General features: G+C 36.2%; 1 protein-coding gene across 3 annotated transcripts in view; it reads right to left on the reverse strand.

Moving 5' to 3' along the window:
* The window catches only part of NAALADL2 (N-acetylated alpha-linked acidic dipeptidase like 2), a 1,503,552-nt gene that overhangs the window by 442,495 nt on the left and 1,045,168 nt on the right, over positions 1 to 15,889 (reverse strand). For all 3 annotated transcript variants that reach the window (XM_070466387.1, XM_070466388.1, XM_070466386.1), the window contains one exon: positions 2,654 to 2,797. In XM_070466387.1, coding sequence (XP_070322488.1) covers positions 2,654 to 2,797 — 144 coding nt within the window. The remainder of the gene's footprint in view (positions 1 to 2,653; positions 2,798 to 15,889) is intronic.

Consider the following 15,889-nt stretch of genomic DNA (forward strand, 5'->3'; position numbering starts at 1 on the left):
CAGGCAAGAATACTAGAGTGGGTAGCTATTCCCATCCAGACTATCCCATTGTCTACTTCACATACATATACACACATGCCCACACACACAGCTCAAGGCATTTTTTTTTTTTTTTATCTGAACAGCACAACGTACTCCTGGATCTTTCACAGAGAGCAGCACTAGCTACACTGAACAGTATGATTAGTCTCAGATGCAAAAAACAGCAATGCCAGACTTATTTTTACTAACATTTTTTGTTAGTGGATGTCTCCTCAAGAGCTAATTTGTATTATTTGCCAAAAAATTGTAAAATGACCAAAGTTTATAGATAATATTTTCAGTACATGTTTTTACACTACTGTTCAAGAAATGATAATAATGCATACTTTAATTTAACAAATCAGAAATATAGATCTTCAAAATTCATTTTAGGTGTGTAAGAATTATAAACATAATCAGAAGAGATTAAATTCTTCTGATAAAAATATTTTGAACAAAGAACATATAAAATTGTGAATACAGAAATAAGAGTTATATATAGTTATGTATGTGTGAAGATATATGATCTGAAGATATATGATCCAAATTTACTTAGATCCAAATTTACTAATGATGCTAAGTTTTATGCATCATAGTAAATCATTTTTTTCTATTTATCAAAAGTAATTTAAACATATTAAAATATTTCTTTTAACATGATTAAGGCTTTCCACTCTGTATTATACTAATGGATTTTATACTTTCTCATCTAATTTTTTTTTCACTGCAGTCATGGTTTTTAATGACAAGCTCAGATTGATATATGAAAATTCAAATTCCCAGCTATTGACTGACTCTCAAGGACAAAGATTGACAATATATAATCAGTGAGTAAGACCTGCAGAAAATAAGGTCATGGGAAATTAAATGGCATCAATATCTAATTATTTAGTCAATGCAAACAATCTGTCTTTCTTCTATCCCTTATACAATTTTCTTAATTCTCCCAGGACTTGCCATATAAATAACATCCTCTTCACTACACTTTGCTAAGCCTGTTATATGCATGCAGATATTCTTTAGTTTAGTGTAAGTTTTACAGTATCAGTGGCATGACTTTTGTTTCTAAGTAACTGAAAATCAAACAAATAAGTTGACAGTTAAAAAGGGAATGTATTGGCATATATATGAGTAGTTCAGTAGCTATGGCTTCAGACAAGGCTTTATTTAGGTATCAAATGATGTGGACAAGAGTCTGTCTCTCACACTCTCTCTCTTTACATTATTCATATACCCCTTCTTCACCTTGGTTCCATTGTCAGGTATTATGCCCTCAAGGTCCTCAGAAGGACCAATATATCCCAGAGCTATATGATTTCTTATTCAGGTCTACCATTAAAATTAGCCATTGCTCAAAGTCCAGAGATTGAATCATGTCTCTGGCCAAATTTGCATCATCCTTCAACCAGTTGTCATTATATGGTTGATGTGATAAGCTGATAGGCTTGAGGCAATCAGGATCTCCTTCTACAGATTAAGATAGGAGGGACTCTGACTGTTTATTGAATAAACCAATCAGTTAATTAAATCTGGACTTAAGTCTGATCTTTTCAACATCTGATGCTTTTCTTACAAGGAAATTACTAGTATAGTGTTAATTACATATTTTAGCAAATAGAGCTCATTATCAAATTTTGGGGCTAAGACTAGAAGATAGAAAAAGCTAAACAAAAAGCTTCTCAAGAACTTCTTTCCTATTTTGAGGCCAAAGTCTTAGCATTGTTTTCTATAGTTCCTACTATGTTCAAGCAATAATCAGTTTAAGAGGTTCTCAATCTACAGAACTTTAAAAAACCTGTCTCTAAGAAACGGCAATTCTGAACGCATTTAGAGCCTTTTTTTTTTTTTTTTAATTTTTTAGGCTTTTTCAAAACATATTTTATTTGTTTATGCTTTTGTTGTCAGGAGAAAACAAATGAGATAAAACATGGGTAGTTAAGCCTCTGTGTCTGGACACAAAAACGGACCCCTGAAGTTGAATTTCACAGCCAACTAGATACAAAGTTAACAATATATAAAGAGAGTCTTTCCTTTAGAAGTCTAATGCTGAGGCTGGAGGCAGAAATAAGATGCAGCCCATGACTTTCATCCCACCACAGGTAGCTTAACTACTTCAGTTTTATCCTGTGTGGTCCAACAAGGCCTGACAAACTGCACTGCAGTATAAGAAGCATCTCTCCAGCAACGATGCGTAAAGACAGAGGGATTTTTTAGTCAATTGCAGGAATTAGGCTTTAATGCTTTCTACTAAAAGACTTCGTACCACAGATAGCTGACTGCTATCCACTGAATCTTGGCAGGCAACAAGCCTGCTGAAGCTGAAACTGAGAACTGATGTTAAGCAGATTTTCATGAATGTACAAAATGCTTTATTTGTAAAGCTGCTTTTCTTAGTTGCAGTTCAAAATGCTTTTCTTCTTTTTTTAATCTCTCAGCTTGGTCAACTCTCAATCTTTATAGAATTACTTTCAAAAAGCCAGAGAAGAGAAATAAAAGCTCATATCAACAGAAATAAATGTTTTTGTTTTTGTTTTGAGAAAGAATAATCCTAAACATGCAATCAAACAGATTAAAATTGATCATGGGCCTTATAAAAACTATAAGACACACAGAAAGACATTAAATACTTTACCAGTACTGGGAAGTTCTAGAGGGCTACAGGCACCGTTTGTGGTCCTATCCTTTGGCAAAGAGATGAGTTTTGCAACAAGAGATGCTGAGATGGGCTGCACTAGTAGAGAGGTGAGGTTTGATCGGTTTTGTCTAAAGCTTCCACCTGTATTCAAAAGAGAAAAATGGAATCCTTAGCAAACAAATTAAAGACACTTGAAGAGCAGGTTTTCTATAATAAGTATTAAATAATGAATGGTAAGTTTTTTTAACTCATTTGTTTGTTTACTCCTTAGTTATGCTGTCTCCTTGTTAAAAATGATTTGAGATACTTGATAAGAAAAATTCAGTCCCAATAGCATTATGTAACCTAGTTCATGATTGCAGATTGTACAGAGGCATTTAATTCCATTTGCTACTTAAATGACAACAAAGGGATAGAAAAGCATCAATCCATAGAGGCAAAGAGAATCGGAGACACACTAGTAGTAAGATATTAGAAGCCGGAAAGCAGATGTGTCAACCGATACGACAGACCAAGGAGAACAAAACCTAAGCTGGCAGAGTGAAGAAGCTGAAAAGCAAAGCAGTTTGGATCGTAGAACCCAGAGAGACTTGAGAACTGACAATATCAGCTACCTATTAAAAAAGGGGTAAAGGAAGGGCTGAAAACAGCAGGGCTTGGTCAAATTCTGATTGTGAAGGAGTCTCTCCTCCTGAACCCCTCACTCATTCAGTCAATATGAACAGCGCCTGGTCCTCCTTCCAGCAGAGACTGTAGGTGGGACACTGAACAGGGAGATGCCAGACACAGGGAAGGGTATCTCCGATCCTTTAAACGGGATGGTGTTATGATTGCTAAGACCCTTCAGATGCCTTGTTCTCATTAGTGCACAGAATCCTTCCTTCCAGGTGTGTGCATGGGTGCATGCTAAGTAGTAGCTTCAGTCATGTCCCATTCTTTGCGACCCCATGGCCAGGCTCCTCTGTCCAAGGAATTTTCCAGATAAGAATACTGGAGTGGGTTGTCATTTCCTCCTCTAGGGAATCTTCCTGACCAGGGATTGAACCTGCATCTCTTGTGTCTCCTGCATTGGCAAGCAAATTCTTTGCTACTGAGCCACCTGGGAAGCCCCATAGAAATGTAAACAATGACTTTTTAATACAAAAATAAACATCATTCTTCAGGAAAAAAGAAAAAAGGGAAAATGTCAGGGTTGAGGGAACATGGAAACCTATGAAAGAAAATGAAATCTTTATATCTTTCATAGTGGTAAGTCAATATAATGGATACAACTGAAAAATGAATTCAACTCTTAACCATACTCTTGAGAGGCAGTGAGATAGATATGAAAAATAGGTAACAACCAAAAATGTTGAAAGCATTTTAGTGCTTGCTTTGGGGATATAGACAAAGCAGAAACACAGGGAAGGATGAGAGAAGGTGACACATTTTTATAAATGTGTCTAAGCTTTGTAGAAATTTCTATTTATATTCATCTTTAACTTTGAAAAAATAAAAATTAAATGAAAATGAGAGAAACAACTATGGTAACACAAGCAAGAGAAAATTACACAAGTATTCAGAATAAACAGAATGAAAAGAATAAACTCCGCATAAGGAAAAAAACTAAAAAAAAAAATACACTTTTATTCAGTTTATATATATATTTATACTGACTCAGAAAGTGAAATACACAACAGAATGACTATCAGGCAGCCAATAAGGTTTGTGAATGCAGAGCTGTATTTTTCAGAACTTTTATTAGAGAAAATAATTGCCACAGGTTTTCTCAGAATTTAATTTGATAGGACTGCAGGCGGTGCAGAACTCGACAATACTGGTATCCAGGCTCCAGGAGGCAGATTATTAATGACACAATATGATATGGAAGCCTTTCCTTAATTTATCATCAGGAAAACCACGAAGCTAAAACGTATTTAGCTGTGGCAGCCACAGAAGTCATGGCTTTGAAGAAAAAGTACTAAGATTTAAGCTTAGGATCAGTTTTGTTGTATAAACACAAAGCTGGTCTCATAACTTAGTACTCCTTTGTATATAGCTATACGACCAAGCATTTTGACCATGACATAGTTCATTGCTTCCTAACCATGTCCATGTCAAAGTATCAAGACTGGACACATAATTCACAAGACCAGAGCAAAATGACACTGTGGGAACTCTTGATCAAAAAGTAGGAAGGACTTCAACACGGCAATAGCAGGGAACTGAATCAAGTGCGAATCTTTTTGAGTGTGGGTTGTACGTCCATGAATCAAGCCCTGTGTGGTTCACACAGAAGATGTGAGCAGCCATGCAACCAGTTGAGGGCAACTGAAGGGGACTTTCAGGCCACAAGGAAGCTGCTGTTCTGAGTCGCTGTTGCTCCTTGCTGGTGCTCTAAGGCAGGACAGTGTGGCCCACTCAGCAAGCCAGCTGGGAGGTCCTCCTGATGTAGCCATCTCACTTTGGCTCTCCCAGCATGCATTTCCTCCCTCAGCCATTGCCTTTGAAACTTCCAGTGTGTAGGGACAATGAGACAGTATTTGCAACAAATATGCAATCTGTTATTTTGCAGTTTTCATGGATGTTAGGTGCTAACATGTTGCTAACACAAAATGCAACTTCTTAAAATGTGTGATTCACCTCTCCTCAATTCAGATACTGAACTTCCAAACTGAACTTGCCATTCAAGGCCCTTCACAATCTCAGACCTGATATTTCCAACATTATTTCCTACCATCCCTCTCCATATATCTTATCCTAATACTTAAACTCTCCCCATGCATATTCTGTGATTTATATCCTCCATGTTTTGCTTAAGCCATTTCTTCCACTTTACTTGCTTCTCTCATGTATCACATGTCTGCACATGTCTGAAATACACATTTCCTTTAAAGCTTAACTCATTTCTATAAGAAAGTTTCTCTGACACCTTCAGCTCTATGTGATTTATCTGCATTTTTTTTTCAGTGCTTGGCATTTCTAATTACCAGATCAATATGCAAAAACACTTTGAATGTCTCCTCTAAGCTCCTTAAAGTAAAGGAGCAAGTCTTTCCCATCGTTACATAACACACAATACCCAGCACATTGCCAGGATCATAACAAGAGCTCAGTAGTTAACGGGGTAAGGAAAGGAAAGGAAAGACAAGGAAGAAATCAGAGAGGGAGGAATGAATTAACAATTCCTTGAAAAATAATTCAATGTCTCTATCTTACTGGTTTTCTAAATGTCTGTTAATTAGAGCAGAGGTACAATTGAAAACTAATCAGAATTCTATTAATCCTATGCTTGTTATATATTAGTGCTTTTTTGTAAGCTAACTACTTTCAAAACCTTCAAAACCTACCCACCCCCATCAACACACTAATTAACTGCTCTGGGTTACAAAAAGTATTTATATAAATAAAATTATTTTTGAGATAAAAAATAAAAATAAATAACTACATTCCTTTTTTTCTCCAGAATGTTCTATTAAGTATCTGAAACAATGCATTTAAAAGTTAAATATGAATGAAGCCTAAACAGTAATTGAACAAACCAACATCTTTGATTTTCTTATATTGCATGACTAATAGACTTGCATTAGTTTTGAAATATCTGAAGTAAGTGGTTCATTAATTTTTCACCTTCAGCTTAATGGAAATTTGACAAACAGTTCATTTCGAAGAGCAGGTACTAAAACAAGGACTTTACGGGAGGACACTAACACTAAATTACAGATGAAAGTTATTAAAACAAAAAAACTATTTTGTTGAAGAACTAAGAGAATTTAATCTACTTATATGATTAAGAATAAAACCAAACATATGTACCATTTTTTCTGTTATATTTTAAAACACTTATAAACTGTAAGAATCCATTCAATGTGAGCTGAAAATCAGATGGATTATGTACCTTGACACAAAAAGTACCATCCAGGAAATGCACAACATTATATTTTAGCACTTTAACTTTCAGATTGTGGCATTTATATCATACCTTGTACATTTTGTATGCTCAATAAAGACTGACACTAAGTTTTATTTTACTAGGTATCTAGTTCTCTCTTTACTTTATGAACTCCTTGTAACCCAAATAAAGATCCAAATTCATCCTTCTCATTCAGTAATCCAATCCTGAATACAGTGCCACATGCATACAGCAGAAAGAAGAAACTGGATTTACAGAGTCCTAAAATTGACTCCATCACTGACTCACTGCTCAAAAAAGAACAAATAAATAATTTCACTATGAGAGGATTGTCATCCTATCTACTACATCTGAACAACGAAGGTAACACTGAAGGGTTGTGATTACATGATTGACTGAAATAAAAACAATATACGAGCTCAGAGGCCTAGAGCCAAACCACAGTGGCTAAAATTTAGAAGTGAGGTTAAAAATTAGTAAAATGGTTTCTGATTGGACATATGTAATAGGCTCTTCATTAAGCTTTTTCAAATCTTTGATGCCCACTTCAAGCCCATTTGTATATAAAGAAAATATGTTAGCTGTCAGCACTTTTGTGTGGTGAGATGCAATTCTTTGAAACTCAAATGAAATGTTTGTATATACTGCAAATGCCAATCACCTGGGAATCAGGAAAGATAACCCTGAAGAGACCAGAAATCTTCGACACTGGGATCATCAGAATTAAAGCATTAAGAGGAGAGATGAGGTAAAAAATATACTGATAAATAAAATAAAAAGGGCTTTGTGTGGCTCAGACATGAGAATATGCTGCCTTTGAGGAGGACAGCATGACTTCCAAATTGAGGTGTGGAACCCCACCCTCAGCACCTGACCGTGTATGTGTGTATCCATGCTACATAATGCAATAACCATAGACCTGATGCTGCTGCCGCACTGCTAAGTCGCTTCGTTGTGTCCGACTCTGTGCAGCCCCATAGATGGCAGCCCACCAGGCCCTCTGTCCCTGGGGCTCTCCAGGCAAGAACACTATAGATCCTTCTAATTCAGTGCATAGTCTTCAGACAAGCAGCATGGGTAGGATTCCTTAGGTGGCTCAGTTGATAAAGAATCTGCCTATAATGCAGGAGAACCAGGTTTGATTCCTGGGTAGGGAAGATCCCTTGGAGAAAAGAATGGCAGCCCACTCCAGTATTCTTGCCTAGAAAATTCCATTGGCACAGGAGCCTGACAGGCTACAGTCCATGGAGTCACAAAGAGTTGGACTCAACTGAGTGACTAAACCACCACCACCACCCAGCCCTTCTGAATCAAAATCTGAAGCCTAACAAGATTCCCCAGGTGATTTATATGCACATTAGATAAGCAATGACCTACCATCATTACATATTTATCTGTTGCATAATTTATATAATTTTCATAGCAAAGAAGATATAAAACAAAGCAAGATGAAGAGGATGAAGAATAATAGACTATGTTTGCTTACTTTACCCCAAATTAAAGGTGACAGAGTCTGATTATATTAATAAACTCCAAACCAACAATTTTCTCAGAAAGTCTTCTTCAGAATGTGTAACAAGTCTGTGCATAGGCTAGCACTAAATAGTAACTTCCAATTGGACTGACAGCAATTTTTTTCTTTTGGTTCTGACCTTTTCTTAAAGATAAATTTGATGATGTAAAGATCAAAACTATACTTACAGCACTGTATTTCAGTCATGAATAAATATTAAAATAGCTAACTGATTTGACTTTCTTTTCTTCATTTTTAACTATTCTAATTCATTATAGTAAAAAACTGACAAATTGAAAGTGTAAATACTTCCCACTTGCCAGACAACCAAGCAATCAAAGAGCTTAAAAAGCAGAGATTTTAAAAACACATTTTGTGCTACACTTTTATGAAAAAGACTCAAATATCAAACTAACAAGCTGATATCAGCAATATTATCCCAGAATATTTGATTTGACTTTCTCCGGAGGACTGCCACTTTGACAGAAATCGGACCATTAAATAACTGTCATGAATGCTTTTTCACTTTTATCATAGCTTCTTAAATTTACAGTTATTTCCCTGAGATGACCAGTACACTAAATTGGCTAGTCATTTTGTTATCTTTGTAAATGCAGCTGATCCTTTCAGTATTATTTCAGTATCTTATAACCTGCTGGTTATGAATATCACCATCTTCCTTCAAGCTAGTCAAGTTCAGCACTGTGTTGTTCAGGCTATTGATAAAAATGATAATGTGCTTTGTGCTATACAAGTTCTCAGAGCACATCCATGTTCTGTGTATACATCCAAGCATATACACACCTACATATATGAACATACACATACACACATGTTATTTTTAAGGTATAGGGTTTGTATTACTGATAGCTACTCTCATAATTAAAGTGAAAGTGCTTATTTCATTGTTATTGTCGTTCAGTCACTCAGTCATGTCTGACACTTTGTGACTCCATGGACTGCAGCAGGCCACACTTCCCTGTCCTTTACCATCTTCCAGAGCTTGCTCAGACTCATGTCCATTGAGTCAGTGATGCCATCCAATCATCTTGTGCTCTGTCATCCCCTTTCCTCCTGCCTTTAATCTTTCTGAGCATCATGGTCTTTTCTAATGAGTTGGCCAAAATACTGGGGCTTCAGCATCAGTCCTTCCAATGAATATGCAGGATTGAGTTCCTTTAGGAATTTCTCATTTGATCTCCTTGCAGTCCAAGAGACTCTCAAGAGTCTTCTCCAAAACCACAGTTCAAAAAGAGCAATTCTTTGGTGCTCGGCCTTCTTTATGATCCAACTCTCACACCATACATGACTACTGGAAAACCATAGCTTTCACTACATGGACTTTTGTTGGCAAAGTAATGTCTCTGCTTTTTACTACACTGCCTAGGTTTGTCATCACTTTCCTGCTAAGCTGCAAGTGTCTTAATTTAGTGGCTGCAGTCACCATCTGCATTGATTTTGGAGACCAAGAAAATAAAGTCTGTCACTGTTTTCATTGTTTCCCCATCAATTTGCCATGAAGTGATGGGACAAGATGCCAAGATCTTAGTTTTTTGAATGTTGAGCTTTAAGCCTCTTTCACCTTCATCAAGAGGCTCTTTAGCTCCTCTTCACATTCTGCCATAGGATGGTGTCATCTGTGTATCTGAAATTATTATTTCTCCCAGCAATCTTGATTCCAGCCTGCACTTCATCCAGCCCAGCATTTTGTATGATGTGCTCTGCATATAAGTTAAAGAAGCAGGGCGATAGTATCCAGACTTGACGTACTCCTTTCCCAATTTTGAACCAGTTCATTTTTCCATGTCCAGTTCTAACTGTTGCTTCTTGATCAGTATAGAGGTTTCACAGGCTGCAGATAAGGTGGTCTGGTATTCTCATCTCTTTTAAGAATTTTCCACAGTTTGTTGTGATCCACATGGTCAAAGGCTTCAGCATAGTCAATGAAACAGAAGTAGATATTTTTCTGGAATTCGCTTTTTCTTTAAGCCCAGAGCTAATAATTACACAACAAAACAACTCATCTTGCTCAAGGTTATGTTTTTCCTTAAACTCTGTACTAATGATTATATAAAAACAATGTATCTCATTCAAGGACATGTTTCTCCTTAAGCTATGGTTTTTTCAGTAGTCACGTATGGATGTGAGAGTTGAACCATAAAGAAAGTTGAGTGCCGAAGAATTGATGCTTTTGAACTGTGGTGTTGGAGAAGACTCTTAAGTGTCCCTTGGACTATAAGGAGATTCAACCAGCCCATCCTAAAGGACATCAGTCCTGAATATTCACTGGAAGGACTGATGCTGAAGCTGAAGCTCCAATACTTTGGCCACTTGATGCAAAGAACCGATTCATTGAAAAAGATCCTGATGCTGGGAAAGATTGAAGGCAGGAGGAGAAGGGGATCACAGAGGATGAGATGATTTGATGGTATCACTGACTCAATGGATATGAGTTTGAGCAAGCTCCAGGAGTTGGTGATGGACAGGGAAGCCTGGCATGCTGCATTCCATGGGGTCGAAAACAGTCAGACAGGACAGACTAAACTGAACTGGAAAACCTTCTGAATAAACATTTTATCTTAAAATGTTTGTTGTGGTAATGGGTCTAGTAAGACATTTCTATGTTAGTTCTAATCCTGTTATCTTAACATGTATGTTGTGAGAGTGGATCTGCTAAGACCTTTGTATTGTTAGTAACCAATTGAAAAAGTATATAAGGCCTTGATGAGACTAGCAGGTGGGGCATTCTCCCCTGCCCCAACTTGTGATGTCTATGTAAGAAGCTTTTTTCTATCCCCTTTTCACTGTAATAAAACTGCTACAAAAAGCTCTGAGTGATCAAGCCTCACCTATAGTCCTGAAGTTAAATTTTCTTCTTTGGAGTTCACAAATCTGACAGCGTTCACCATAAACTGTCAATTCCATAATTATAACATTATAGAGTTGGTCAATTCTAAATTATTCTACTGCTATCAAAATCTTTATGAATAAATTTGTACATTAATTGACTTTTATACCCATGAGTGTTTCTACAAGGTTACTACAGATAAATCGATTTGGGGTAAGAGAATATGTAATTTTTTTTTTTTTTTTTTTTTTGGTTGCTCATGGCATGTGGGATCTTGATTTCCTGATCAGGGATCCAACTCACATCTATCAACCTGCATGGAATTTTAACAACTGCACAGCTGGGGAAGTCTGAGAATACGCATATTTTTAATTTTATAAAACCTTGGTAAATTGTCCTGCAAATCAGCTGTACACATTTTCAGTATGTAGCAATACAGAATAGAACTCATATTTCCTATCCTCGTCAAACTTCTAAGCAAAAGAAACCATATATGTGAAGGCCCTGAATTATTAAAGAACACGGTGTATTGGAGGAAGCAGGAGATTAAGCATGACTGAAGTGATGTAAAAGAAGTCAAAAATCATGAAAAATCTTAGGACATGAAAAAGATCTTGTCTTTATTTTAAAAGAAATGTAATCAATTAAGTTTCTCTGTACTCTCTAGGGCATTTGTGGAAAAGCGAGAAAATTGAAAAATATAGAAATGCCAAAGGAATAACATATATGATACATACACGTCCATGTCTTATGATCTACAAGTCTTCTTTACTACCTCCAGTCCTACTGCCCTCTCTCCAACCCTCTCCAAAAGGAACTAATATCATGAATTTGGTTTGGTTAAGCTCTTTGAACACATGCTCTGTATTTTAATGTCACCCTAATCAATCAAAACAGATAAATCTCAAAACATGTTGAGTGGGGAAAGAGACAAATGCAAATAAATATATATGCATTTTATTCAGTATCCTATACAAAACCATAATGGAAAAGAATTTTAAAAAGAATATATATGTGTGTGTGTGTGTGTGTGTGTTATATATATATATATGTGTGTGTGTGTGTGTGTGTGTGAATCACTTTGCTGTATAGTAGAAATGAGCACAACATGGTATATCAACTATAGTTCAATAAAGGAAAAGAAAAAACTAAACACACACACACATGTGTATGTGGCTTATGCAAATTACAAAGAACAACAGAAGCACTAAAATTTTTATATAGAAGAGTGTGGCATAATCAGATTTGGGGTTTTGAAAGCTCATTAATAATTTGTCAGAGAATGAATTGCAAACTGTAGAGAGGAAAGAGTGAGATCAGTTAGCAGGTAGCTGCAGTTGGCTAGGTGAAAATTAACATCGCCTTTGATCATGGTCCCTCATAGCTCAGTTGGTAAAGAATCTGCCTGCAATGCAGGAGACCCTGGTTCGATTCCTGGGTCAGGAAGATCACCTGGAGAAGGGATAGGCTACCTACTCCAGTATTCTTGGGCTTCCCCTGTGGCTCAGCTGGTAAAGAAACTCCTCGCAATACGGGAGACCTAGGTTCGATCCCTGGGTTGGGAAGATCCCCTGGAGAAGGGAAAAGCTACCCACTCCAGTATTCTGGCCTGGAGAATTCCATGGACTATATAGTCCATGAAGTCGCAAAGGGTTGTACACAACTGACCGACTTTCACTTCACCTGATCATGGTGGAGACAGTGAAGATGGAGAACAACTGAAAGATTTAGAGCTTATGTAGGAGGTAGAACTGCCAAGACTAATTGGAAATATAAAGGAATCGAAAGAGTCATAAAAGTCTAGAAAACTTTTGGATTGAGAGTGCAGGTCAATTCTCACGCTCCACAAGTTTAGCTAACTCTGAGTGAACTCCTCCCCCCACCAACTACCCCTCACTGCCACCCACACACAGCCATCCACTGGAATATCTCTCTGCCTTCCTGCTCCAGTATAAGTTTTCTGAATTGAAGAGAAGATTTCGTTTTGCTGGATGACAAGCAATAGTAATTGGTCTAGGGATACTGAAAGCGCATTTTGCTCTTATGAAATAAAGTCTGAAATCTTTGAGAAAATGCATACTTTTATAACAGCAATAATTCATTTTTTATTCCAGTATTATAAGTCAGAGAATTTTTCTTTCTTATTTTTCAAGAAACACCTTTCTTGAAATTCTCTTCACTCTAAATACATGCTAAAGTTACAACTGTCACTGAAGTCAAGTTGCAAGCCATTACAGACTCTATGATCAAATAATCTGGCAGCTTCTGGAAAAGTAATATGCAAAGTATAGAGTTGGAAATCTTGGGGGTGCTGGAAATATTATATGTCTAAACCTTACTGGTGATTACACCATAGGCATGAAACGTTTGGTAATTTTATATTTCAGACTAGTGACCTTTACGTTCTTCATTATAAACACAATTTTTTTTTTAAGTGAAAAAGATTGGGTCAGGAAAAAATGCTCCATATAAACACATAGGAAGAGTTAATATGTGAATATTACAAGTCCACATCTCTACAAAAATAAGAATTTATATAATACTGTATAAGAGTATCAATATAATGGCATAAGGAACATTAAGCAGTATTTGAATGTAGGTGAAAGTCAGTTGAATTACTTGTATGTTTTTGTACCTGAGATGAGCGGTATAGAACTAGACAAATTTAGATAATATGTCTATTGGAAAAGACACATGATCAGTCTGTAAAACAAGAAATCTATGTTTTTGTACCTGAGATGAGTGGTATAGAACTAGATAAATTTGGATAATATGTCTATTGGAAAAGACATATGATCAGTCTGTAAAATAAGAAATCTAATATTTTTCAGAGTATGAAATGTACATCAAACAAAATGTTGAGCTATTCAAGGACAGAAACAAAATTATTTCAAGTAATGAATATCAAGTAAACTGTCACCTTCCAGTGTTGTGGAAATAAACTTGTAATGTTCTGGAAGTTTGGCAACATGAATATGCTTTATAATTTTATTGCTTGAAAGTTATATATGTATATATATATGGTATGCATATATGGTCTGTATCTGTCTAGAATCAGCAATTACAATAACATATGGGAGAAAGGGAGTAAATTATTTAATAAGTATATCAGTGTTTCAAAAATGCAAAAAATTATTTTTTACAATATTATTTTATATTCTAATTTCATACATTTAAGGTTGCTTAAGTGCTGAATGCACAAATACTATTGCACTATGTTAAGTGAGAATCAACCCCAGAAAACTATTTGAAATAATTTCTTTCATCCATGTTGTTAATTTTAAAAATAGGTTTTCAGGAGTTTTTTTTTTCCTAAGTTGATTTAGCAGATAGATCCTTTCTGAGACTTAAAGTGGTAAAGCAGGTAGTGAGCAGTACATAGTTAAGGAGTAAGCTCATCAGTCACTTTTTTTTCTTTTGTTTTTTCTGTCATAACCCTTACAGGACCAGAAGTTAGGATTGGGGGCCTTAAATGCCTGATAGAGTTCAAAACCAGTCTGGCAATCTTTCAAAACTAATTACCTCCTAAAACTCATCTCAGGTCTGAACAGGGCATCACACCATCACAAAGTTGTTCAGGTCACAGAGTCAATGCATCCCCTATCCAGGGATGGTTTCTATCTTCACAAAATGTGGCACAGTCCCTGATATCTTGTCAGCTGCACAGATGCTATTAGAATGATTCAGCTGCTAATTATTTTTAAAGCAGCAAATGTGTATAAAGATGGAAGTTGAGCAGAAAGAAAAGCATTGTCAGTAGAAATGATAAATGCATGGTCATTATGCCAGAGATATTGTACACTGAGCTCTGTGAGTGAGAAAGGATAAGGTGGGAATACTATTTTATCATAGTTAAGGTTGGCTTACTTTGTAAATGCAATCACAGATTCAAACAGTAATTACCTTAAAACCAATGGTCATAAATACTGTAATACCACAGACCTGTGTGCCCTCTTGCAGATATATGTATGCATACTCATTTAAGTCTATGTGTGTGAGTGCATGGGGATGAATCTATATGTAAAGAAAAAGAACATAGGAAGGAGGAATTGATAAAATCCCCATTTTCAGTGGGCCTAACATTATAGAGGTGTAACAATGACAAAACATAAGTCATTGCGGAGCCACAAGTCTTCACTTGGCCACTGAGCATCAGAAGTAGCGTCTCAGTTCTCTGAAACAGACAGACCTTATGCCCTATCATACTCCAGAAAACAAAAGTCTGATGTTGTAGACCTCCATTCAACTGCATCAGTCTCAGAACTCATCCCCACCATGACGATGAACACTTTTTTCCTCAACAGTAAATCAAGGGGTTGAGTCAGAGGGTGATTTAAATGCATCTTTATTCTAACGACTATAATATTTTTAGTATTTCCACATATTAGTTACAATATAGATGATCCTATGTCTTTTTTTCAAAATTATCTAAAAATTCCTGGAAAACATTATTGTTAACAAGATAGAAGTCATGCTATGTTATATAATGCAGTTTTATAAGATTTTATCTGAATTCTTATGATCTGTCATGCTAAAATCACAACTACAAGCTGAAATGAGAATCATGGATTCAAAAGGGCCAACTTATAACAAAAATGTGTAAATCAGGACTTCTCTAGGATATGAAAAAATGGTAAGGCCAGGAGCAACTCAAGTCCAGAAATAGCACTACAGCATCAGTGCTCTTTTTCTATTTCAAGACAGCAATGACAAAAATAACATATTGACAGTCAACCAAAACACCTCTATGGACCAGACCTGGTTTTAAGTTGATAATTATGCAGTAACATATTTTTCTAATGAACATTTTATACAGTTTTCCTACAGTACTAAACACTCAAAGCAAAAGAAGAAAGGCCCTGAGGATCTGGTCACTTACACTGCTCACAAAAGCCAAGTCTCAGGGTCAGTTATTTCCTCACAAAATTTCAGATCTTGTTTCTGACAGTGGGTTTGCAATTTCTTCGCCTGAGGTCATAA

The sequence above is a fragment of the Odocoileus virginianus genome, chromosome 4 (assembly GCF_023699985.2).
Source record: "Odocoileus virginianus isolate 20LAN1187 ecotype Illinois chromosome 4, Ovbor_1.2, whole genome shotgun sequence".
Taxonomy (NCBI): Eukaryota; Metazoa; Chordata; class Mammalia; order Artiodactyla; family Cervidae; genus Odocoileus; species Odocoileus virginianus.